Raw genomic sequence first — 27,528 nt, forward strand, 5'->3', positions numbered from 1 at the left:
CCGGCCCCGCCTCGCATCCCGGCCGTGCGCTGCAGCCCCGCCGAGCCCAGCCGCTTCGGGAACCGTTCCCAGAGCCTCTGCGGCCCGAAACCCCAGGCCTGGGTGGCAGCTGCAGCCCGGGCGGCTCGGAGGGGAAAGATGGCCGCCCTGACGACGGTCGTGGTGGCGGCGGCTGCCACCGCAGTAGCCGGGGCTGTGGCGGGGGCGGGCGCGGCCACCGGGACCAGCGTGGGAGCAGCGCCGGTGCTGCAACCGGTAAATGGAGGAGGCCCCGGAGCCTCGCGGGTGGCGGTCATGGGCCCGAGGGAGCTGCAGGCTCCGGAGGCGGGACCGGGTTCCCGGGCCTTGCTGAACAGGTGTCCTCTGCCGTGCAGTACCAGAGGCTGGAGACGCGGGGCTTGCCTCCCTGTGCTCCAGGCCTGGCACACGCCGGGTGTGTTGAGCTTTGTTGGCCTGTACAGACGTTTAACTGCTTTTACAGAGCCAGCTCCATGTGGTTTCGGAGTCGAGAAGAGCGGGGTGGAAACCCTGGCTCTACCGCCACCTTTCCGTGCGATAGGAACATAGCCTCTTTGCGACTCGGTTTCTTCTCTAACAATTGGAACTGGTAACGTGCACCTTCTCCAGCGGTAGATTCTGTGTCTGGGAAGCCTCTGGCATAGTGCTTGGTTGGAGAGAGATTCGATGCCCAGTAATTGGTGGCTGCTCTATTATTGTAACTACGCTGGGAACACAAAAAGAAATAAATATGGGGTGGTCCGAGGCAGATGTGTTTCCAAAGATCCACTTAGGACTCCGTTCTCTGCAGTGAGGACCGTAGGATTCTCAAGGAGAATTGTTGGTCCAGTTGCTTAAGCCAAAGACTCGGAGTCCTCTCATTCTCTCAAGCCTGCACCCAAAGCATGGACAATTGCTGTGTATTCTACTTGAGTAGCTTTGTAATTGCTATTCCCTCTGCTCGGAATGCCCTTCTCTGATGGTCCCATGGCCAGCACTGTCACCTGCTTCAGGTAAATGTTCAAATGCCTTCAGCTCAGTGATCTTTCATAACCTCTCCAAACTGAATCCACTTACCCAGCACACCGTGTCCCCTTTTCTGGTTTTATTTTTCTCCATAGCACTTAAAACCATCTGATGTATTACATATTTTCTATGTATTTTTTTAATTGTCTTTCTCCACCCCCCACCGTCACCTCCATGGGAATGTAAGCTCTAGAAGGGCAGAAACTTTTGGAAGTTTAGTTCTCCATTGTAATTGCAGCTGTAAGAACTGTGTCTCTTTCGTTGTGGAACATACTAGGCATTCACTAAATATTTGTAGATCAGTCCAAACCTGAAGCAAGGCTGTTGTGAGCTGAGGACAGGTTCCATCTTTTTCTTCATTTAAGGAAATATAGTGGTTTTGTGTCCTTACTTGTATAAGTTCAGAAATTTCACCTCAGGCAAATTTTCTCACATCCTCTATAATTCTCTTTATTATTCTAACTCTGGCCTACATGTCTCAGGAAAAATATATTAAAAAGTATAATGTATAAAGTATTTGTTTATAATTTTAAAATATTTTAAATGTATGCTCCATCTTGAGGTATGAATGTATTAGTACATTAATGATGTATCAGCCATCTTGCTGGCTTTCTGCATGAAACCTCTCTGGCTTACTCTAGTTCAAAGTGATTTCTTCTCTAAATTCTTATAACTATGTTTTACCTCCTGACTTGCATTTTCACAAGTTGCCTAACACTCCGCTACAGTGATTCTCAGAAATTTGCCTTTCCAGGGGTTAGATCAGAATCACCTGTGGAGCTCTTTCAACTATTTTCTCTGTTCCCAACATTTAGCATGTCTGGAGACATTTTTGGTTGTCCTGACGCAGGGGAGGATTGTGTGCGCTCCTAGCATCTAGTGGGTAGGGGCCAAAGGACAGCTCCCCCAACAAACGTTATCTGGTCCAAAATGTTAGTGGTTAGCGCTGATACTGAAACACCCCGCCGCATGCTTTCTCGCCACTGCAGGGAAGGCGGAGCCTCACAGTTAATAATCACAGCAGTAATGGGGCTGAATTCCTCAAGGGTGTTTGGGCTTTAAAAGAATAATTGGAAAAGAGCTGTACCATATTGTGAGGCTTTTGAGGCATTTAACTGTGTTATCTATCTCTTCTGTATTTTGGTCAGCATACCACTTAACGTGCCTATACACTCAAATTCTGTGGTCTAACATTGCACTTGAGTATTTGTCGTAGGATTAAATGAATGAATGTTCCTACTGACTCTGACAGTGAAACTAATGTTTTCTTGAGAAGAAATAAATGATATGAAAGATGTCCACCAAAATATCTGAAATTCCTGTATTAGTCTGTTAGGGCTTCCATAACAAAATACCACAGATTGGGAGCTTAAACAGCAGCAATCTATTTTTTCACAGTTCTGGAACTGGAAGATCAAGATCAGTGCCATCAGGGTTGGTGTCCGCTGTGACCTCTCTTCCTAGCTTGTAGAAGCCACCTTCCTACGGGCTCTCATAGCCTTTTCTCTGCACACAGGCAGAGAGAGCGAGTGAGCGAGCGAGCGAGTGAAAACTCTGGTGTCTTCCTCTTCTGAGGATGGGTTCTATTGGATTAGAAACTCACCCTTATGACTTCTGACTTCATTGAACCTTAATTACCTCCTGAAAGGCCCAATCACCAAAGGGAGCTGGGGCTTCAACATGTGAATTTTTGGAGGACATAATTTAGTCCATACAATTCCCTTAAGTTATTTTGGAGGCATTTTATATTGTTTTATTCTACAGTTCTCCTTAGAGCGTGGGATCCCACACATTTCTTAACCCATTATGAAAAGTAATAGTGTACCCCATCTGTTTTTTAATATTTGTATATTTGATCATAAGCACCCTCACCATTACCTTCTAAGACTGAAGTCCGCAAATCTCTTTATCTTCCTCTCAAATGCCATTTCCCTGTTGATCATTTTAATTGTTGAATTATGACTTTCTTGAAATATCTCCAAATAATGCATGTCCTAGATTTGTACCAGGAATAGGGCTCTGTCACCTGTCTTGTGACCTAGTCTAGTGAGCCTCACTCTGATGGCCTACATTTTAAGGCCCTTGGCTGCCTGCAAGCGTCCTTTAGTAATAACTACATTCCTTCGCTGACTCTAAATGATTTCTCAAAATGGATTTCCTCTAGATCATACACCTGCATCAGGTTGTATCTCTGTCCAGATGTGGTAGGTTGAATGATGGCCCCAAAGATATTCACATTCTGATCCCCAGTACCTTTGACTCTGTGACCTTACTTGGTATAAGGGACTTTGTAGGTGTGATTTAATTAAGCATCTTGAGATGGGGAGATTATCCTGGATTATCTGGGTGGGTCCACTGTAGTCACAAAGGTCATTCTAAGAGGACAGCAGAAAGATCAGAGCCAACAGTAGGTAAGAGATGTGACGGTGGAAGCCAGGGGGATCAAGTGATGTGAGGAAAGGCCCATAAGCCAAGGAATGAAGGTGACTTCTAAAAACTGAGAAAAGTAAGGAAGTAGATTCTCCTCTCAAGCCTCCAGAAGGAACACAAAACTACTAAAGGACTCTTACAGGCAGCCAAGGGCTTTAAAATTTAGGCCATCAGAGCAAGGCTCACTAGACTAGGTCACAAGACAGATGACAGAGCCCTATTTCTGGTACACGTCTGGGACAAATCAATACCTTAATTGTAGGGAAAAAACATAGAATAAATTTATGTCATTTAACCCACTGAAGTTGTGGTCGCCTTGTGATCCAGAAATTCCCCCACCAGGTGTACAAGGACAATTGAAAACACATATTCACACCAAAACTTGCACACAAATGCTCATACTGGCATTATTCATATTGGCCGATAGTGGAAATAAACCAATTGTCCATCAACTGATGAATGGATAAACAAAATGTAGTATGTGAATTAGATATCCATTTGAAAAGTACTTCCTAAATTCACTATATTCTTGCTTGCTCCTAGAAATGCAAAGCCTAGTTTTCCTTTTCCCTCATCCCCGACATCAGTCTGTCAATAGTACCTCTTGGTTATACCTCCAAAGTGCAATTAGTCCCTTTACTTCTTTTAATCTGCACATTACCCCGGTAGTCCTAGACAGCATCATGCCTTGTCTGATGGCCGCATGAGCTACTTCATCAGTCCTTCTGCTTCCAGTCTTGCTTCACCTCCTCCCACACCTCCCATCAATTTATTCTTTAAGAAATAGCATAGAAAAGTTTCTTTAACAATTTAATGTGTCATGGCATTCCCCTGCTCAAAAACATCTAGTAAAATCCCAACTCCCTAAGTGACTTAAAATGCCAGTATGATACGCCTCTCTGCTTTTGTCTTCTACCAAGCGCCCCTCCTTTACTAACTTCATGTGACAGTTGCCTTTTCTCTGCTTGAACTACCGGGGTCTTCTCTGCTTTTGCACATTCTGGTTCCTCTGCCTGGGATGCTCTTCCCCACTGCTTTTGGCTTGGATGGCTGCATTCTTCCTTGAATGTTGAGAAGAACTCTAGAGAGGACTGAGAGATCTTGGAAATAAAACGGTTTATTGAGACTTCTCAGGTGCAGCCAGAAAATGAACTGTGTCTTGGAACAGGAAGTTTCTGCTTCACCAGCAGCAAGGCCAGTTAACAGAAACAACTGATCTGCCAGACTCAGGAAACGGGCACATTTATGAAGGAAGGGTCTCAAGGCTAGAAAGTTCTCTAAATTCACACTGCTTACAGACAAAGAAGGTGGGCTAGTGGGGAGCAGGAAAAGCCCGGGGATAGGTGGTCAGTCCATAAAAAAGGCCCCTGGATTGGGTGTTGATGATGGTCAGACACTGGTCACACACAAGGGGATGCAGTGTTCAGGGGACCTTCTAGATAATTGTTTAAATGACTTCATTAAAGAATGACAGTTGCTGGTTAGCTACAGCCTTTGGCTATTGAGTGATTACTTTTCCTTGACTCACTTATTCTCCAACCTTATGTCACTTAATTTTAGGACATTTCAGGACATTTCCTGATTAATGTCATCCCCTCAAATAGAACTTCTGCAGCCCTTCTGAGAAAAACAACCCTTTGCCCCATTATCTCCATCTCAGCATGTTTACTTAATAGTGCTTATTGCAGTTGGGTTTTTGTTGTTACTTGTTTACTCTTTTTAAATCTCTTACCCTCCCTCCCTTGAAGGCCGGGACCATATTTTTTCTGGCTCATCATTGTTGAGTAGCTGACTGAATGAATTAGATCTTTCTGTAAAAAATCCGTGGAGACTTAGCATTTCTTGCTCAATAATTTAACATTTCAAGATAGATATTCCTTGTTCCACAGAAAGTATTTTTAAAAATTAGGTAAGGTTGGCCACAAAATCGTCTTCCAAGAAACTCCATTATTGACATTTTATCTCTGAAAACATTTCCACCTTTATCTCTTACAATACTTATTATTGATAGTAAATTAATTTTTGTTCTCTGTGCAGAACGATGGCTGCTATGGTGCTTCAGGGGGTATTCGTCCTTTTCACCTTCAAAACTGGAAGCAGAAAGCTAGTCAGACTAAGAAAGCAGAATTCATACGCACAGCAGAAAAATTAAAAAATCAGTAAGTATAAGAACATTATCTTCAAATAACATTATTAGTCATTTTATTATAGACAGTAGACATCAATTCTACTCCACCCTATCCAGTCCCACATTAAGCTACAAAATTCTAGTTGCTAGTCTTTCAAATATAAAGAGAAGAAATGTGGGAGGTATGAAACTGACAAACAATAATAGACTTTAATATAAAGGTAATTTTAAGTAGAGTTATTTCAATTTTTATTTATTTATTTTGGCCATTTTGAATCAGCGTATTTCAAAGGAAATAAACAGGTATCTCTTTAGATCTCATATATCAAGTACCAGATTGAATGTGTTTTCATTAATCAGGGAAGCACTAGGTAAATATTTTTGAGTGTGTGAATAGTTAGCGAAAAGTCTGTACCCTCAAGTTATTTTTTTTGAAATGGCTTTTAATTGGTCTCCCTCCTTTGGTCTTTGCCCCTTTCATATCCATCCTGCACATGATGGCTGAACTAATTGAGAAATTGCCATTTATTTTCATTTTTACTGTTTGTGTATTTTTTTTTCTTTCAATAACCAGTGGTAGTTTCTGAGTGTTCAGCATTGTCAGCAGCACCATGTGATAAATACAGTGAAGAATGATAAAAAGAATTAGAACTCATAGCACCCAACCCTATCCTGCAGTTGAGAGCTTTCTAAAAACTGCGTTGGATCTCACAGTATAGTTTGCTCTAGAAGCCAAGAGAAAAGAAGCCTATTGTGAGGAACAGTCTCAACCAGAATCAGTGGCAGTTCTCTGTTTAGAAATCCTGCAATAAAAAAGATTCAAATGTAATTTGAATTTTGACAAGTTATACCACCCTATAGCTTTGGAGATTACATTTTCACTGCATTTATATAATACTTATATTTTTAATACTCAGAATTTGAGAATTACAATTTTGCTTTCTTTGACTTCCAAAGTACATTACCTTAGATAGAATTGGAGTTTAGGTTAGAGGCTCTGGTTTGTGTTTCTCTCTAGATAGGGTAATCTACCAAGTGGTCAGTGTCTCTATATATTTATCAAACCAGTCAATTATGCCAGTATAGATACTTTGTCTCCAAGGATGTGTTTACAGCTTTGATTAGGCTTTCTGCACCTGTTACAAGGCTTTGAAAAAACTAATTGAAAGAGTATTAGAAAAATCCAGTGGAAGAATGTATCTGTCCAACAATTTTCATTGACTGCAAAGAACAAACACAATTTGTAGTATAATTCTGTTTTATTTCCAGAATAGGTAATATATTCACATGGTCTAAATCAATATATATCAAAGGGTACACAGTGAAAGGTCTCTGTTTCGCCCCTGACTCCAGCCACTCGCTTCCTCTCCTCTCACACAACCACTTCCACAGATATTTTATGTGCTTATAAGGAAGTAAAAATACATATTCAGATTTTTCCTTTTTTATATAAATGATAGCATACTGCACACACCATTCTGCATCTTGTTTTAACTTAAGAGTATATCGTAGATACCAAGAAATTGTTGATTTTTTCAGGCGTGATATGGCCTTATAGTTAAAGCCAAGTATCCATAATCTCTAGAGATGAAAAATGACATAATGTAGTGGATTTATGTCAGAATACTTAAGCAAAAAGAAAAAAAGAGAGGGAGGGAGGAAGGAAAGAGAGAGAGAGAAAGGAAGGAAGAATGAAAGAAAAAGGAAAGGAAAGAAAAAAAAGAAAGGGGGGAAGGGAGGGAAGAAAGAAGGAAGGTTGGCTGGTCAATTTACTATTCTCTACTTTTGGTTGTATCTTAATACTTTCACATAAAATTTTGATTAGAAAAACAGTGTTCTTGGAGATCTTCCCCTATCAGAAGAGAACACATACTGCTACATTGTATTCCAGGGTGTGAATGTGTCATAATTAACCTGCCCCATAGCTATGGTTATTTAGGTTATATTTAGTCTTTTGTTTGAACAAAGAATGCTGAAATTAATTGCGGTATCTATGTAAGTCCACGTCACTTTGCATATATGTAAGTTTGTCTTCAGGAAAAATTGCTATAGGGAGAAATGCTTGGTCTAAGGCATATAAATTTGCAGGTGTGATAAATATTGCTAAGTTGTTCTCCACAGGCAATTTGCAGTTCCACCAACAATGTATGAGATGACCTACTTCCCGACAGTATCAGCAACAGAACATACTATGTAAACTTGTGACTTTCTGCCTATCTGACAGGCGTGTAAATGTTATTGTGGTATAGTGTTAGTGTGCATTTCTGCTGTTATGGTAATGTTGAGCATCTTTGTATAGGTTTGGTAATTTGTCTCCATTAGTACATTCTGGATGCTTTATAGGTTAATATTTCTAATCCAGGAATGGCAAGATAATTTACTGTCATAGCGTATACTTTCCATGGCAGACATTTCTATTTGAAGCCTATATGGGCTTCTGAGTCCTCAGCACAGGACTCCAGCCATCCTCAATCCATTAGAACTGACTTGTACACTGAAATCTATTTGACATCTCTTATTCCATCCATTGCTTCCTCTCCCAAACCCACCTACAAGGTTATGATCTCCTCAGCCTTTGGGACAGCCAAGTAGGGCCTATGGCAGTGTCATCTTTTTACCCCACTGCATCTTATCAATAAAGTGTTCCCTATGTGTGGCAAAGTAAAGAATATTGGAAAACTGTACCTTAGATAGTTACACTTCAGGTTGTATGAAATTATGTCAGTGGTCAGAGATTGTCCACCACTCATTTAATCCAGGATTAGTGGTGAAGAATCCATATTAATTTCTGCCTTCTGGGAGAAAGAAAACAGGTGTTGAGAAAATAAATTTCTTTTGTCTAACCTTAAAAGTTTCTTGATGGTATTTGTTTTCTTTGACCCCAGGGCTCAAACTAACATTAGAACTCAGTACTGGTATGTGGACTAAATCCAAGAAGCAAAGATGAGAAAAAAAAGGCTTTGAAGCAAATATACTAAAATCATCCCAGTCTCTGTAGATGGTGTTTGCCTCTTGAAGTTTTAGTTTTATTAATAATATTAATCACTTGCATTTCCATAGTACTTTTTTACTATATAAAGAACTCTCACATATACTATTTCATATAATGTTGATCACAGCCCTGCTAATATTCACATTTTGGTAATGAGGAAGGTCCTACCCGGAGAGCTTAAGTGTTGTGGCCCAGGTTACAACGTGAACAGTATCTCCTATTGAAACAGCCTAAGCAATGGGGCCATTTTCAGGCCACAGGGAGACTGAGTTGGAGTTAATAGCCAAATGGCTATTGTGTTTTCAAAACAAGTCCAGGACTGCAGTTTCTAAAACTGGTGTGCTATGATTTAAATAACAATTCAAATTTTTGTGATTTTAGTTGAATCTTTTCTATTTTGATTCATTCTCTTATTAATCCAAGTAATTGAGTTTTGACCCCTTAAATGAATTCATCCAAATATAAATGACTAATTATAATGAATGACTTTATATTTTAAACCATTAAAAATATATTTAAATGATATTTACACCATTTGTTTCTTTTCCTAAAGAGTTACTAACATAGAAAAAGATAAACACAGTCACTTCTACAACCAAAAAAGTGACTTCAGAATGGAGCATAGTATGCTGGAAGAATTGGAAAATAAATTGATTAACAGCAGGAAAACAGAAAGTAAGTTGAGTTCATGACAAACTAAAAACTATTGAGTAATATAAAATTGTGGTTTCGCCTCATGCTTTGTCTTTGTACATTGTGTTATATTCACTATCAAAATGCTTTCTAGTTGGTAATAAGTTTGTCTTTTAGGAATGTGTATTTTGTCAGGTCACTAGATTCTAACTAGATTGTTTTTTAAGTATATTTCTTTCAGTTTAATAGAAAAAAGAGGGGTTTATTTTTTTATTGACAAACCAGTTAATGCGATTAAAATTTCTTTAAAAAAATGGAAATTGATTCCTGGGCTCTCTGATCTTAGCTCATCCCAGACCTGGGATTGTTGGCTGAGCGGTGGACATAAATATCAACAGATTCAGAACCTGTACTTAGTAGTGGGATGAAGTGGCTAAGTCAAATAATTGTTTAAACAGAAGTTTACTTGTCTGTGATGTAAAACCTACCATTTCTGCCTCAGGAGAGTGGTCTGTGCAGCCAGTACAATAATATATGAGAAAATATATAAATTGTACTGCTGTTGCCAGCCAGCCCTACCTGGAGTGAAACCTCAAACTGGATGGACGTGGGACAGTGCAGTTCTTGCAAACAGGTCAAACAAGTGCAAGGAAGAAAGGAAATCATTAAAGCTGAAGTAGTAGCAAGCATCAGAGTTGCGTAGTGCCACAAAAAGAGGCTCTTTTATTTGTGCAGCCGTGCAGGCAGTAGAGAGCAGAGAAGAACAGAGGAAGAAAAGGAAAGTTCATTGAACTCCTAAGTGTATGGTAAATCCCTTGCCGCCTCCTACAGCCAGATCACCTGGCATTCAGTGTCCACTTGAACCTATAGAGTGTGGGAACTATGCCCCTACCACCCCTGAATTTGGGGGAGCTGCGGAACATTGGATGGAGTGATTTTATGTTCTGAGAACTTCCCAAAGCAAAGGAGAGAAGACTTCTGGGCAGGCTGCTAAGGAGTGTGGTCTATTGGCTGTAGGCTGCAGTCCATCGGGGTCACCCAGGCAGTGGGAATGTGCAAGGCCCCTCCCTACTCCAAAGTTCCCTCAGCCCCTTTCTTACCCATCTGGAGGGAGAAAATTGCATTTAAGACTAGAAAGATGAAAGAAATAGCAAAGTGACAGAAACATCACCAGTGGTGGATGCCAGTGAGATCTTGTGGCATCAATGGATGCCACCCACATTTTTGTGTATGTTGCAAAAAATTCAGAGACAAAGCTCAGTGAATTTAAGCAACAAAGTTTATTTAAATAAACAGTACACACTCAGGTGGGAAGGTGGGCAGTCTCAGAGAGGAGTCCTGCTTAAGGGTTTAGGGTTTAGTGTGTTATGAGACCCTTTAGGTAAGGGTCAGTATGAGGTATTATATATACAGGTGACTAATAATTCCGTGGAAGCTTTGTCTTAAGAATAGGGTCATTTAGAGTGGTGGAGAAAAAGATGGTGGAGTAGGAAGGCATGGCAGAAACCATAAAAGAAGGAAATACAGTAAATACAACTAAACCTGAAAACAACCTGAAGACAGCAGAACAGACCCCCCTGCACCTGGGGAAGAAGAGAAGCCCACAGAGAAAAGGATAAAGTGGCAGAGATGAGATCAGGCAGGACCCAAGCCCTCTTCCCACCCCAGCCTACAGACTGGAGAAAGAGGAACAGAGCTGGGAGTGGGTAGGAGCCTAGGAGTGCTGCACACTTGGCCCTGGAGATCTGCTCTAGGAGCATAAGCCCACAGTACATTGGGTTGTGGTGATTAGCAAGGCTGGACTCCAGGGACAGGTAACACTCTGGGAGGCTGGGACTCCAGCCACTTGTGGAGGACAGGCACGCTCCACCAATCCTGAGACCCAAAGCAGAGGCAGCAGTTTGAAAGACCTTCCAGCAGTGGGAGGGTTGGATGGAACTCTCTCCTTAGGAGAAAGGGCAGGTGGAGGCTACGTCTCCAGCCCTTCCTCAGCCCAACAGATCAGGAACTCTCCAGAGCCCCAGACACCCCACCCCCCTTACTGGCAGTCCAGCCCCAAGTCTCCTCCCTGTGCATGCTGCCGGGAGCCAACCCACTCAGCTCAGCAGAGCATCAGGTTTATTGCCTGGCAGGCAGAGGGAGACTCCCCCAGCTTTCTTGCCCCAGTACAGCCTAATGGGAGAGATGCCTGCAGGAGCCAGTCCCCAGAGCTCCTTCCTTCCTGCTGGTGTCCAAGACTGGTGTTGCACATCCTGCCCTGCCCCAGAGCCATACAATAGCCCCACCCACCCCATTAACCCTGCAGCCCCACCATCACTTATAGGACAGGCAGTGGGCAGACCCTCCCACAGCGATCTCAGCAGAGGCTTCTTTTCAGATCACAAAGGCAGGTTTGCCTCAGAAAGGATCACGAGAATTGTCTGCAGTCCTTCATGACTCACAGCAAATTCCAAGACGCAGCACCTCTTGTTCTTTTCTCTTAGATTGGTTTTGGCTATAGATTAAACTTAAGCAGGAACTAAGTTACAGTGAGGTTAACTGCTGGGGTATCTACAGGTAACCACAAAACTAAACCCTACAATAGATTCACACACAAAAAAAATCAAAGAAAGAAAAATTCAATCAAAACACTAAAGAAATCCATCAAATAACAAGAGAAGTATATAAGAGAGGGAAAAAGGAACAGAGAGAGGAGATATAAAAACAACCAGAAAAAAAAATCAAATAATAAAATGGCAATAAGTACATATCTATCAATAATCACCTTAAATGTAAACGGCCTGAACACCATAAAAAGACATAGAATGTCAGAATGGATAAATAAAAATAAGACCCATCTCTATGCTGCCTATAAGAGACTCACTTCAGACACAAAGACATATACAGACTAAAAGTGAAGGGAAAAAAAAAGATATTTCATGCAAATTATAGGGAGAATAAAGCAGGAGTAGTAATACATATATCAGACAAAATAGACTTCAAAACAAAGAAATTAACAAAGAAGGACATTACATAATGATACAGAGGTCAGTCCAACAAGACTATATAACCATTATAAATATCTATGCACCCAACATAGTAGCACCTAAATATGTAAAACAAATACTAACAGAATTAAAGGGCATAAATAGGCTGCAACTCATTCATTTTAGGAAACTTTAATACACCACTCATATCAATAGACAGATTAACCAGACAGAAAATGAGTAAGAAAACAGGCACTGAGCAATACATTAGATCAGATGGATTTAACAGATCTACACAAGGATAGAGGCTTAAAGATGGTGGCGTGAGAGGTTAGACGGAAACCTCCTCCCAAAACCACATATAATATGAAAATACAGCAAATACAACTAATCCTGAAAGAGCAACAAGAAAGAAGGCTGCGGCAGACTGCCTACACATGGGGAACACAGCAGACCTCATGGAAAAGGGTAAAGTTCTAGAGCTGTGATCTGGAGGGACCCAAGCCCTTCCCCCAATCCAGCTCACCAGTGGGAGGAAGAGAAATGGAGCAGAGAGGGGGTGGAGGCCTAGGACTGCTGAACACCCAGCCCTGGAGATCAGCTTTGACAGCGCGAACCTACATTACATGGTGCTCTAGAGATAGTGGGGTTGGAAAGCTGAGACAGAATACTTGGAGAGACTGAGATTCCAGCCACTTGTGGAGAATAGGTACCCACAACCAGCCACTCCAGGACAAAAGAAAGGCGGGCAGTCTGAGAGACTTCCTAACAGCAAGAGGGCTCCTAAAGGGGCAAGGATTGCACAGAGCTTGCTGCTCAGGAGAAAGGACAGGTGGACAAAATTGTCCGGGCACACTCTGCCCAGCAGGTTGGGAACTTTCAGGAGCTTCAGGCACTCCATCCCCCTGGCTGGCTACGCATATCTAAGGCCCCCCACTATGATATGCAGCCTGCTGCTCCTTCCTCCCTGCCGGCACAGGCTTACAAACTGGCTGCCACTGTCATTGCTCCAGGCCAGCCAGAGGGCGGCCCCGCCTATGGCAGGTGAAAGTGCATAGTACAGAGGCTCCTCCGTGCATACTTGGTTCACAGGCCCTGGCAGTGGACACACAGGCACTGCAGCCGGGAAGCAGGAAAGAGCTATTTCCTCCCAGAGGGCACCAGCACTGCTTGCCTGTGACGCCTGCTTTCACTCAGAGGCTAAGCATATCCAGAAAGTAGAGCTTCTGGGCACTAGAGGGCACCGCCTACAAATATGAAATGTCAAAGACACCTGGTTCAAACCAAAATCCCACAAACACCAGAAAGAGGGTCATGTGAAACTGAACTTACCAAACTTCCTGAAAGAGATTTCAATAAAAAATCATAAACATGCTCACTGAGCTACAGAAAAATATTCAAGACCTCAGGGAAGAATTCAAGAATGAGATACAAACTTTGAAAAATACAGTATCCAAAATGAAACATACAATGGATAGATTTAAAAGCAGATTAGATGAAGTAGAGGAGACAGTAAACGAAAAAGAAATTAGAGAACAGGAATACAAAGAAGCTGAGGCACAAAGAGAAAAAAGGATCTCTAGAAATGAAAGAATATTGAGAGAACTGTGTGACCAATCCAAACAGAATAATATTTGCATTATAGGAGTACCAAAAGAACAAGAGAGAGAAAAAGGGATAGAAAGTATCTTTGAAGCAGTAATTGTTAAAAAACTGCCCCAATCTGGGGACAGAGATAGCATCTCAGGCCATAGAGATGCACAGATCTGCCAACACAAGGGTCCCAAGAAAGACAACACTAAAACATATAATCATTAAAATGGCAAAGATCAAGGATAAGGACTGAATATTAAAAGCATCCAGAGATAGAAAGAAGATCACGTACAAAGGAAAACCCATCAGGCTATGATCAGACTTCTCAACAGAAACCTTACAGGCCAGAAGGGAGTGGCATATTATATTTAATGCAATGAAACAGAAGGGCCTCAAATCAAGAACACTCTACCTGTCAAGATTATCATTTAAATTTGAACGAGAGATGAAACAATTTCCAGATGAGTGAAACCTGAGAGAATTTACCTCCCACATACCATCTCTACAGTGTATTTTGGAGAGACTGCTATAGATGGAAATGCTCCTAAGGCTAGCTGTCACCAGAGGAAATAAAACCACATTAAAGAAAATAGACCAATCTGATAAAGGGTTAACATCCAAAATATATAAAAAGCTCACGCACCTCAACAAACAAAAAGCAAATAATCTAATTAAAAAATGGGCAGAGGATCTGAACAGACACTTCTCCAAAGAAGAAATTCAGATGGCCAACAGACACATGAAAAAATGCTCCTCATCGCTAATCATCAGAGAAATACAAATTAAAACCTCAATGAGATATCACCTCAACCAGTAAGGATGGCCACCATCCAAAAGACAAACAACAAATGTTGGTGAGGATGTAGAGAAAGGGGAGACCTCCTATACTGCTGGTGGGAACATAAATTAGTTCAATCATTGTGGAAAGCAGTATGGAGTTTCCTCAAAAAACTCAAAACAGAAATACCGTTTGACCCAGGAATTCCACTCCTAGGAATTTACCCTAAGAATGCAGCAGCCCAGTTTGAAAAAGGCATATGCACCCCTATGTTTATCACAGCACTATTTACAATGGCCAAGAAATGGAAGCAACCTAAGTGTCCATCAGTGGATGAATGGATAAAGAAGATGTGGTACATATACACAATGGACTATTACTCAGCCATAAGAAGAAAACAAATCCTACCATTTGCAACCACATGGATGGAGCTAGAGGGTATTATGCTCAGTGAAATAATCCAGGCAGAGAAAGACAAGTATCAAATGATTTCACTCATCTGTGGAGTATAAGAACAAAGAAAAAACTACAGGAACAAAACAGCAGCAAACTCACAGAACCCAAGAATGGACTAACGGTTACCAAAGGGAAAGGGACTGGGGAGGATGGGTGGGAAGGGAGGGATAAGGGGAAAAAGGGGCATTACTGTTAGCAGACATAATGTAGGAAGGGGGCACGGGGAGGGCTGTACAACACAGAGAAGACAAGTAGTGATTCTACAGCATCTTTGTATATTTTGGATGTCAACCCGTTATTGGATCTGTCATTTATGTATATATTCTCCCATACTGTAGGATGCCTTTTTGTTCTACTGATGGTGTCCTTTGCTGTACAGAAGCTTTTTAGATTGATATAATCCCACTTGTTCATTTTTGCTTTGTTTCCCTTGCCCGTGGAGATATGTTCATGAAGAAGTTGCTCATGTTTATATTCAAGAGAGTTTTGCCTATGTTTTCTTCTAAGAGTTTTATGGTTTCATGATGTACATTCAGATCTTCCATCCATTTCGAGTTTACTTTTGTGTATGGAGTTAGACAGTAATCCAGTTTCATTCTCTTACATGTAGCTGTTCAGTTTTGCCAGCACCAGCTGTTGAAGAGGCTGTCATTTCCCCATTGTATATCCACAGCTCCTTTATCGTATATTAATTGACCATGTATGCTTGGGTTAATATCTAGACTCTCTGTTTTCTTCCACTGGTCTGTGGCTCTGTTCTTTTGCCAGTACCAAATTGTCTTGATTACTGGGGCTTTGTAGTAGAGCTTGAAGTTGGGAACCAAGATTCCCCCATGCTTTATTCTTCCTTCTCAGGATTCCTTTAGCTATTTGGGGTCTTTTGTGGTTCCATATGAATTTTAGAACTATTTGTTCCAGTTCATTGAAGAATGCTATTGGTATTTTGATAGGGAATGCATTGAATCTGTAGATTGCTTTAGTCAGGATGGCCATTTTGCCAATATTAATTCTTTCTACCCAAGAGCATGGGATGAATTTCCATTTATTATATTCCATCCTCTTTAATTTCTGTTAAGAGTGTCTTTAGTTTTCAGTGTATAGGTCTTTCACTTCCTTGGTTAGGTTTATTCCTGGGTATTTTATTCTTTTTGATGCAATTAGAGAAGTTTCTTGATGTCAAGTTCCAACAGTGAATGATGCCCTATGAAATACGCTGGATAGATTTCTGCCTTTATGGAACTCATGAATTTTAATAAAAAATAGAACAAACCAAAGTCACATAGCTATATTGGCATTGGTTCGAGGCCTTCAGGTAAACTTTTTTTTTTAAAGTAATTGCTTTTAAGGACTTCAGACAGGGCACTTTGGTGCTTTATGATCATTTGTGGAAAAGTTGCAAAAAAGGAGGGTGGCACATAAAGTACCCAAAGATGGTAAATAATGTTACTATTATTTGAATATATGTGTATGAATGTGAACATAGGACTTTAACCTAATTTAATTTAACATTAAAGGAAGGTTATTACTTCAGAACGTGTATGTAAAAGGAGAATGCAGCCTTTGTCCTGCTGATTGAGAACATCTGCACATGTCTTTGAGAGCCTCATCTGTGGCCCAGGCTCTGCCGTGGGCCTAGCATTCCACTTCAGGTGGTCCTTTGGCTGAGCTTGGTAGCTGGTAGCACACGTATCCCCAGCTGGCACCTGAGCACCTCCTCAAGGCTGTGGCAGTGACCCAGTGGGTATCCTGACCCCTGTCTTAGAGGATTTGGTTAGATGAAATTAATTCTCTTTAGGAAGTTTTTCAGTGTTCATGGAATTAATATTGGTTAGATAGTTTTGATATTCCAATAATAGAGTTGAGATCAGATTCTATTTCTGTGAAGTATAATAAATTAAAAAGAAAAGGAAAAAACTTTAAAAGAACAAATCAGGACTAAACCCAAGCCACTGTTCCATGTATTTAAAACAGTATCCAGTAACTCAGTGTCCACAGAGTTAAAGGAAAAAAAAGACATTTCCTTGCCTAATAAGATTTAACCCATTGTGTTTTTAAATACTGGAGGAAATTAGAGATGCTTTATTTAAAGCAAGGATGCTTAAAGTGTGTGGGTTACTTACAAGTAAGCATAGTTCGTTCATTATTTAATTGCTCTTGTCTATCTTTTGCTACATGATTGTGATCAGTCTTGTGTTTAGAACAGTGAATTGTAATCGTGTTTTGTCAGTTATTTTAAAGTACACACTTTGTCCTTATAGGAGCAAAAATCCAGCAGCAATTGGCCAAAATACATAACAATGTAAAGAAACTTCAGCATCAGTTGAAAGATGTAAAGCCTACACCTGATTGTAAGTAAATTTAATTTTATATTCTTCTTTATAAATTAGTATTTTCCATTTTTCATTAAAAAAACTTACACTTTCCTAATAAATTTTTCTGCTTGGCATTGATGGAGCTAAACCCTTCTTTATTGGTTAGGCATTAATAAAGATACACTGAAGAACTGTAATATTTGGTGTTTATGTAGTTGTTTAACTTTTTTTTGTTTTTTTTCATTAATCTACAATTACATGAGGGACATTGTGTTTACTAGGCTCCCTCCTTCACCTAGTCCCCCCTACACACCCCATTATAGTCACTGTCCATCAGCGTAGTAAGATGCTGTAGAATCACTACTTGACTTCTCTGTGTCTTCACTGTGTGTCCCCTACATTATACATGCTAATCATAATGCCCTCTTTCTTTTTCCCCGCCCTTATCCCTCCCTTCCCACCCATCCTCCCCAGTCCCTTTCCCTTTGGTAACTGTTAGTCCATTCTTGGGTTCTGCGATTCTGCTGCTGTTTTGTTCCTTCAGTTTTTCTTTGTTCTTATACTCCACATATGAGTGAAATCATTTGGTATTTGTCTTTCTCCGCCTGGCTTATTTCACTGAGCATAATACCCTCTAGCTCCATCCATGTTGTTGCAAATGGTAGGATTTGTTATCTTCTTAAGGCTGAATAATATTCCATTGTGTATATGTACCACATCTTCTTTATCCATTTATCTACTGACGGACACTTAGGTTGCTTCTGTTTCTTGGCATTTGTGAATAGTGCTGCGATAAACATAGGGGTGCATCTGTCTTTTTCAAACTGGGCTGCTGCTTTTAAAATGCTATCAAATCCTTATAAATTGTGAAGCAGGCCAAGCAGATAATAGTGTCACTTACAAGGATGTGGAATCTGTGGTTTAGAGGGGTGCAGATTCAGCTAATGAAGAGGGAAAAAAATTGATTTCCTGATTCCTAGGCTAGTGTTTTTCCCTCATTTACTTTTAGGAATAATTGTATTTCAGGGACAGGAAAAGGTAAAATAATATTGGGACAAATGCTAGTCATTTGGAAAAAGCAAAATTGTATCCTTCCCTCCCTGCTTACACCAACGTCATTCCTGAAGGATCTAAGCAGTGTCATTAAGTGCTCAAGACACGTGGACTGTAGACTCCAGAAGATGTTGGGTCAAATCTTTGGTCTGTAACTTATTGATTATGTGATTTTAGGTAAATTACTTGATGTCCCTGAGCTGTCGTTCCTGCAGCTGTAGGATGGAGAAAATCCAGGGACCTAACTCATGCATTGCTGAGGAGATGAAGTGAGGCACTGCCCGTGAAGGACTTGTGCACTGCTGATAACATAGGAAGCACTCACAAATGTTTAATGTGAATACCGTAATTATTGTTCACCAAATTAATACGTGAAACCATAAAAGTGCTAGATGACAACATGGGTTAGCATTTTTATAATGGTAGTTTATAAGGAAGATAAAGATTAGAAATCAAGACAAAAGTAGACATAACTGACTACCTAAAAAAAAACTTCTACCCATAAGCAAAGTTGAAAGACAAATTAGGAAATATTAGCTATATGTATATAACTTAGAAAACTAATACCCATAATATATAAAGAGTGCTTATACTTTAGAGCAATAAAGGTAAATAACCTAATAGAAAAATAGGCAGATAGAGATTATAAGTGCATGATCTGACAAAAGAAATACGAAACACATAGAAAAATGCTCAGGCTTATTAGTGATTATGAAGATGTCAATTAAATCATTGATGATAAATTTTTGCCTCTCATTTTAGAAATGGTTCAAAGTACATGGGAAGGGGTATTCTCAGGAACTGTTAAATTGGCAGAACCTCTTTGAAGGATAGTGTTGTAGTATCTGGCATTTTGTAAAGTGGGAGACATGCTTTTTTAGTTTGTTTTTCATATTTCAAGTTTTATCAGTCAGCCTCTAAAAATATGTATTTGAGCATGCAAAATATATATGCAAAGATACTACAGAATTGCATCTCTTTAAAGGTTAATTAATTGGATAATTAATTAGATGAATTAGGGTAGATTTAGACAATGAAATGCTGTATAGCCATAAAAAGAATGAGTTAGCCATATGTATATTGATATGGAAAGCTGATCACAATTTTTTAAACCATATTTTCTTAAATAAAAACTGCTTGTCAGAAAACAGTATGTGTACTATGACATTTTTTTTGAAAGACATAATAATATTTAATAGTATGTTTACATAGGAACATATCCATAATCAGAGAAAAATATATTCCTAAAAATTAACTTTATAAGAGCATAGTTTTCTTATCTATTAGGTAGAAATGTCTTCAAATTAACATTCTACTTTTTCCTAATATTTTAATTTTTAGTCATGCTGAAATATGACAATATTTTTCCATGGTCTTTTTTTTTTTTTTTGCAGTTGTTGAAAAGCTCAGAGAAATGATGGAAGAAATTGAAAATGCAATTAACACTTTCAAGGAAGAGCAGAGATTGATGTATGTTTTAAACTCATTTTAATATAGAATTATTGACCTTTATTTTTCAGTAATTCTCCAGTAGGTTGTTGTATACAAACCATTTTATTGTTATGTATTTAATATTAGTCTTACATAAAAGAAATATAATGCCTCTCTTGTTTTGTTTCAGGTTTTAGACTGCTTTTCAGGTTTAAGAGTGAATTGTCATTTATATTTGAACAATATAAAATCCCAAGTAGAACTTGGAAGATTGTGTTTTTTTCTTAGAAGACTCAAAATTTTAAGTCTTAGATTTATAAATGTTGATAATTTTAAGTGGAGAAGGTGACATGAAAAGAGTCAGGAGCAATTATATTTGAGGAAGAAATGAAGGGTTCATATGGATTGGTTTCTATCTTATTATTCAAACTTTTATTAAAAATTTTTAGATATGAAGAGCTCATTAAAGAAGAGAAAACAACGACTCATGAGTTGAGTGCCATATCAAAAAAAATTGATTCATGGGCATTGGGTAACTCAGAAACAGAGAAAACTTTCAGAGCAAAGTCAAGCAAAGTTCCTGCTGGCAAAGTAACATCAGGTTCTCTTCCAGAAGAAGTGGTAGATTTTGAAAAATTCCTTCAGCAAACAGGAGGGCGACAAGGGGGCTGGGATGATTATGATCACCAGAATTTTGTAAAAGTGAGGAACAAACATAAAGGGAAGCCAACATTTATGGGAGAAGTTCTAGAACACCTTCCTGGAAGAACACAGAATGAAGTTCAACAGCACGCAAAGTGGTATCAAAAATTTCTGGCCCTAGAAGAAAAGAAAAAAGAGGTAATAATCGTTACAGTGGCTGTTACTTGTGTATTTGTGTGTTGTAGGCACTGTGCTATACCCTTTAATGTGTGTCATTAACTTGACAACCCCATGAGGTATGTTTATGGTCTCCCCCCATCTTACAAAGGGGAAAGTAAGGCACTGAGAGGCTGAGTAATTTTACATCTAGTAAAACTACACTTGGACATCCTCAAGGCCAAACATTTTACACTAAGAAACAATACAGTGTGCCAGAAAACTTCTGATTGTGGGCAGAACCCTCTGGGTCCACCAGAAATGTGGGAAATCCAGATCTACTCAGGCTTTTGATAAAAGTTGTCTTACCAGCAAAGGCCACATTGTTTGTAATGGAAAATAAAGAGGCAGTGGAAAAAAACTCTTTGACTCTTAAAAAGTTTCTGTGAGGCATGGAACTTCAGCCTCATTGCTTTGTTTGAAGGACTCAAAATCGTGGCCTCTCATTCACCATGTAAGAACTTGTTCGTTATGCTTCAGAAGATTGGAGACTGACGAGAATTAGGCTTGAGATGGATTAATGATTGTACATTGAGCATTTTACTGTTTTTTATTGTTACTGAATTTTATTGTTGTTAACAACCATTTGATCAATAAATATGAGAGATGCCCTCTCAAAAAAAAAAAAATCATGGCCTCTCCTGAGAAGAGAAACTGTAAATTCTAAGCAAATACCTAAAAAACTCCATTTTCACAAAATATTATTCTAGCTTTGGTTTAGATCAGGGCTTCTCAGCCTCGGCACTGTTGACTATTTGGGCTGGGAAATTATTTGCCATGGGGTCTGTCCTGCACCTTAGAGACATTTAGCAGTGTCCCTGGCTTCCACCCACTTAGATGCCAGTAACACCCTCATGATTGTGATTATCAAAAATGGCTCCAGCCATTGTCATGTGGCCCCTGGTCCCCTGGTTGAGAACCATGGGTTTAGATTGGCTAAGTCAGAGTCATTTTTTTTGTAGACTTCTTCTAGAAAAAGATAGTTGGTTTTTAATTTTTAATAAGTAATAAAGTTTTAGAGGAAATAGCTGGCGTGCACTGTTGTTTCCCTCCAAAGTAAGTGAATGTAGGAAAATTGACATTTGAGACTTAAAAAGAACATTTAAAAATATATCTCATTTTTAAAAACTCAAAATAACAAACCACTAAGAATTATTTGAGCTTTTTTTCTGGGACCGTGGGGTCCCTGGACCTGCAGAGTGGTCTGTGGACCAGCAAAGTCAGGATCACCTGGGAACCCGTTAGAATGTACAGGCCGCAACCCAGGCCTAATCCTAACGCCGGGGCCCACCAACCTGCATTTTAACAAACCCTCTAGGTTATTCTACCACTGGCTGCCGTTTAGGGGCCACTTCTAGGGAAAGGGGACACATGGTGCTGCTTCCTGTCAAGTGAACTGCTTAGCTTACAGCTCACTCTTCTTGTCCCCCGCCACCCACTTTCCTGATACTTGACGTCTGGTTGGGTGTAGTGGGGAGGCCGGTGGAGTGTGAAAATGGAGGTGCCACCTAAGGAGAACATGTTGGAGGAGAAGAGGAATGTTTGGGAGGAAACATCAGAAGTCTAGTTTAACTCTACTGAGTTTAAGATGTCGAGGAGGAAATTTACCATTTTTATCTCCCAAATCCTGTAATATGTCCTGTTTTGCCTAAATGAAGATACTGCTTTTCAGACCTGCCCTGAGCTTTCTGGCCTGAGCACCCTTGCTGGTCTTACTCTGACTTTCTGGAACCTCCAGTCTTCCTTTCCCCCTCCACTGCCAGCCTGTTGGAACCAGCCCAGATCAGACGCTGCTTCCTGCTCCCCTTTAGGATTTCAGGAGCACTTTGTTTGTGCCTCTCCTGGGAGGAGCTATGGCACGCTCTGTACCGTGGTTTTCAGGCACACATCTTACCTCACCTGGAACGGTGCTTAGACTTGGTCCCTGGACTGGAGGTTAGTTTGCAGACTGTTGGTGATCTCCAGGGAGATGAAGCAATCGCACCAGGATCAGCTGCCCGGCAAGCACACCGTGTAGTTCAGTTGACTCTTTTCATAGAAAACTTGCTCCTTGAAGGAGGCAGTGTGCTGTGTTCATTCTGGCAGGAATTCCTGGTATTGCTGTCAGCCTGGCACTTTGAGCAGCCCTGTGCAAGTGGCATGTGGTGGTGGTGTTTGAATCATCTGTGGTTCCTAACACATTGCCTTGTATATAGTAACACTTACCATAAGGATTTATTTAACAAATGAATGATAATACTCTGACGAGAGAAGGAGAAACAGTTTTCTGCCTTGAGAGGAAAGTAATTCAGTGGCTGTATTCTTTATGGCATAGAGAAGGCTGCTAGAATTTCAAATAATCTTGACATATCCATACATAAAGCAATGGAACTATTTTCCCTTTTTTAAGAACGCTTATGAAGCGCTATGTGCCGACACTGACTCAGTTAGTCTTCACAACAGTCCTAGTCGTGAGGCGTTGCCTACCACTTTACAGATGAGCCAAAGGAGGACAGAGCAGTTCAGTGACTCATCCAAGGTCACGTCTACTAAATGGCAAAGGTAAAATTTGGTCTCAAATAGCATTGCTTCAGAGCCCATGCTCTCCCCACCTCACTTTCAGTTCCTCTTCTGAATTTTGACCAGAGAGGTCCTCTTGGAGGCATTCTAAGCCCAAAAAGAGGATTTAGAAGAAGTGAGGTGATGGAGGAAGGGGCTGTTTTCCAAAAAACATAAATGAAGGAGGTAATGGGAAGAGGATACTTCATGAACTACCTTCCTTGTGAACCTGGGGATTGAGGGAGGAAGAGGAAGGCCAAAAGAATAAGCCATTGTTTGGTATCTTTAAAAATACATTAATTTTTTTTAAAAACAGAAGTGAAAAAAAAAAGAAATTGCATTTGTTAAAAAAAAAAAAATCCCACTTTAAAACCTAAGCAGGCAGCATCCTGCAATCAATACTCTTTCTAGACAGATGGATTTAAGGTTGTATTTTAAAGTGCCTTTGGTTATATTAAAAACATTTTTGTCTTACTATCTTTTCAAATCATTTAGTCTATTCGGAATTGGAAAACCCAAAAACAGCAAAAAAAGGAGGAGATTTTCAAGTCAAAGGAAAAGGCTGAGAACACACCTATGCTTTTTCATAATAAACAAGAAGATAATCAAAAGCAAAAGGAAGAACAAAGAAAGAAGCAGAAATTAGAAGTTGAAGCTTGGAAAAAACAGAGAAGTCTAGAAATGTCAATGAAATATGCTACCCAGTTAAAAGAAGAAGAAGAGAAAGAGAAAAAACAGCAGAAAGAGCGCCAACGCCAGTTTAAACTAAAATTGCTGCTAGAAAGTTACACCCAGCAGAAGAAAGAACAGGAAGAATTTTTGAGACTTGAAAAGGAGATCAAGGAAAAGGCAGAAAAGGCAGAAAAAAGGAAAACTGCTGCTGATGAAATTTCCAGATTTCAAGCAAGAGTGAGTAAATATGCTGCCTGAATAATGTTCCAGTGCTACACGTGGAGATGTGGTTTCCAGAGCCAGTTCAGCAAAAATTGACTGCCTCTTGTATCGGGCTGTACCCAGTGTTAGTAATACCGAAGTGAGCAAGCCACACTGCCTAGTTTCTAGTAGATTGTAGTCTAATGGCAGAGGTGGGGTGCGAGTGGGAGACTTCAGTACGGTAGTGTGGCAACCGAAGTGTGGACAGAGCTCTGGAAGTGGATATTCTTGGATATGGAAGGAGGCTTACCATAGCTATGTGTGTCAGACAGAAGGTGATCCTGGATTTGAGTCTTGAAGGAGAAGAAAGGAGGAGGAGGGAGATCTTCCTGGCAAGGGAACAGCATGAATGGAAGCTTGGAGGAGTGGAACAGTGTATCTGTGGGAGAAACTGTAAACACTTCCATATTCTTATGGCGTCAAGTGGTAGATGGGAACCAGCAGGCAGCGAGGCTGGAAAGGTAGCCACAGGTCAGGCCATGCATGTCTTTTCTTCTCTGTCGGAGTGGCTGGCGCTGCTTACCTGTTCACAGTCTGTCTCCTCACCATAATGTGAGCTCCAGGAGGGCAGAGATTTGTCCTTTTTGTTCACTCTGGTGCCCAAAGGTCGTACCTTGTAGATACTCAATATATACTTAAGGGAATCAAGGCTACTGCTAGAAGGTAGGATTATAGGTGATTTTAAACATACATACAAGAAAAATGCTAATCAGACATTTCAGTCTTTCCAGACAGAGTGGAGTTCAATCCAAAATTAGTTATAAAGACAAGGGAACTTTAAATTGAGAAAGGGTGCAAATGAGATATAGCTGTTATGAATATAATTGTTATATGCATCAGAATTCATAGCAACATTCATAAAGCAAAAACTAAGCAAAGTATACAGAAAAACAAGAGACAGAAGCACCCTGATGGAATTTCTCTTAGTCCACATGTAAAAATCCCCCTAAACAACAAAAGATCCTATGCCTTCCCACCTTGAAAAAAGGACAAGCAGGCCACATAATTAAAAACTTAGAAAAAAGAGAAAACTTGTAAAGCAGAAAATATAAGAGATTTAAAACAGTCATATCTATGTTGGTAAGTGAAATGGACTTAGGTCAACCATTAAAAGAAAAGTTTAGACTGAGCCATAAAATTAAATAAGGAACACCCAAAAGAAAGTGATGCAGAAAGGATTGCGTGTATGACATGTATTCAGAGAAAATGAAACTCTTAGTCCTTGTTGGAAAAGGAGTTGAAGGAGTGTTGTTTGATACTTAAGGTAGTTTAATCTTATTTGTGAGCAACTAAACTTTGAAACAAGTGTTCTTTTTTGTTGTTGGCATATTTTCCTTAGGATTTACATAAACTTGAACTGAAAATTCTGGACAGACAGTCCAAGGAAGATGAAAAGGCAGAAAAACAAAGGAGACTGGCAAAATTAAAAGAAGAGGTACTCTGGACTGAGATTAATTAATTTATTATTATTATTATTATCCTAAGTCCTTGATTGGTAAGGGTACAAATATAAAATCCATTTTCGTTATGAAATCCAGCTCCATTTCTGTATCCTCTCCTTCCAATTTCATACTTATGTATTTACACATTATAAAGCACAGCTTAGTAAAATTTAAGTAACTATTGTCTGAGTTCTACCATTTCACATTATGAGCATCTCGCTTTTTTATCCTAAATTAATTCTCCCTTCGTACTCTTTATTCTGTTCTTCATGCTTTCTATGTGTGCCTTTATTTTAGAATTACAGCAGCTGTAAGCAATGTTTACTGCTTCCTCTCACTGATAATACTCTTCAGAATGAAAGATGTTGATGACTCTCATGGACAAAACAAGGGACTTACTGGTGGTTATCTACCCCAAATTTATTGTCTGACTATATCACTATCATACTTTGCAGCCTTACATTTCCCTCATAATTGAAATAGAAAAAATAAAAAAATAAGAGAAATAGAATAAAATAAACTAAATTAACAGTTTATTCATGGATGATGTAGTCTTATTTTAGTTGTGGGAGTGTAATTAGAAATTTGCTGAAAAGGTCATTAACAGTTGTATTTCTGCTTAGCTGCTCTAGAACGTATGTTTCTTAAAACTGCTTTCTGTTAGTATCTTACTAGTACAAACTTAATAGTTCATATAAATTAACTGGAATTTATTTCTGATTACAGGTTGAAAACAATGTTAGTAGAGATCCCTCTAGGCTTTACAAACCTACCAAAGGTTGGAAAGAACGAACCAAAAAGATAGGTCCAACAGGCTCTGGGCCACTTCTACATATCCCACATAGGTAAAAAGGACTTAGAATGGGCATCCACTTTATAATAATTTAATAATAGCATGTTTTATATACTATGCCATTTCTGAATGTGTATGATATTTTATGGTAAAAAATTGAAGCAAATCTATATACATTTTTAAAAGTGAACATTTAATCAGGATTTTTTTTCTTTTATATTTATCATTGATCTTCTCTTCTTCTTAGGGCTATTCCAACCTGGAGACAACAAGTTCAGAAAAGAATATGAGATCATGAAATTGGTATTCACCTGATGAGAATGTTGGCATATTCAGTTATACAAGGAGAGAGTGACTAACCATGTTCTTTAAATATTATTCTAGTGAGATTGGTTATTGTGTTGTATGTGAATTGACAGGTATTGAGTTCCATGTGGCATTGGTACTAGTATTTCCTGTTTATACTAAGAGGGGATTTGATATGTATCTTGGCCTATTATTGATGTAGAAGTTTTTTTAATAAGTTTATGTTACACACATTATTTCATTTAAGTACCTGGAACATTTCAAAGATATTTTGCTTTCATCATTGCATAGCAAAATAAATTGGAAAAAGCAGAGAGTAACTTTTTTTAACCCAAAATTTTGTAACATTTATAACTTGGAAGTAATTAGCTTGAATAATAAAAAAGTTTTGTGGTTTTTTTTGTTATGAAATGAGTTAGTACTTTTTCTAAGTTTAACAAGTTAGTGGTTTGTCAGTTATTACTTTTTTGTGTAATAAATATTTTGTATTTGTTTGAAGCATGCTTTGTTTTATAAAGAGAATATTTATTTTAAAAATATGCCTCTCACCTCATATATACCCTCTTATTTGTATCACCGATACCATCTTTTTGGTTTCCTTTAGCTGTGCCAACTTTGCCTTCAGCCTTTCTGGACTTCACAGATTTATAAAATCTTTGTGTCTTTCACACCTTCCTGGCTGATGCGGTTCTCTTTTTTTTTTTTGCTTCTGTTTCCTCAAAATATTTGGTCAAAAGTGTTAATTTGAAAATGTCCACACTTTTGTACATGAAAACACAATTTAACTCAATTTTTGATATTATAGAATCTCAGTTCCTTACTTTAAGTAGTTCCCATGTTATAGGAAAGGTACCATATAAATA

General features: G+C 39.3%; 1 protein-coding gene across 2 annotated transcripts; it reads left to right on the plus strand.

Annotated features, from left to right (window-relative positions):
• CCDC112 (coiled-coil domain containing 112) lies at positions 1 to 27,335 on the plus strand. Of its 2 annotated transcripts, XM_073221259.1 has the most exons (10): positions 1 to 255; positions 5,491 to 5,612; positions 9,127 to 9,248; positions 17,258 to 17,347; positions 19,759 to 19,834; positions 20,245 to 20,635; positions 23,687 to 24,100; positions 25,464 to 25,559; positions 26,293 to 26,411; positions 26,607 to 27,335. In XM_073221259.1, the coding sequence occupies exons 1-10, from the start codon at positions 139 to 141 to the stop codon at positions 26,647 to 26,649; spliced, it is 1,590 nt and encodes a 529-aa protein (XP_073077360.1). In that variant the 5' UTR covers positions 1 to 138; the 3' UTR covers positions 26,650 to 27,335. The 2 variants fall into 2 exon arrangements, with proteins under 2 accessions (XP_073077360.1, XP_073077361.1); XM_073221260.1 differs by lacking the exon at positions 25,464 to 25,559.
• The last annotated feature ends 193 nt before the right edge of the window (positions 27,336 to 27,528 follow it).

The sequence above is a fragment of the Manis javanica genome, chromosome 14 (genome assembly GCF_040802235.1).
Source record: "Manis javanica isolate MJ-LG chromosome 14, MJ_LKY, whole genome shotgun sequence".
NCBI lineage: Eukaryota > Metazoa > Chordata > Mammalia > Pholidota > Manidae > Manis > Manis javanica.

Coding starts and splice junctions, on each gene's coding strand:
- CCDC112 (XM_073221259.1), top strand. CDS start 139: ATGGCCGCCCTGACGACGGTCGTGGTGGCGGCGGCTGCCACCGCAGTA. Junction 5,613..9,126: donor GCAGAAAAATTAAAAAATCA/GTAAGTATAAGA, acceptor CTTTTCCTAAAG/AGTTACTAACATAGAAAAAG. Junction 17,348..19,758: donor TGTAAAGCCTACACCTGATT/GTAAGTAAATTT, acceptor TTTTTTTTGCAG/TTGTTGAAAAGCTCAGAGAA.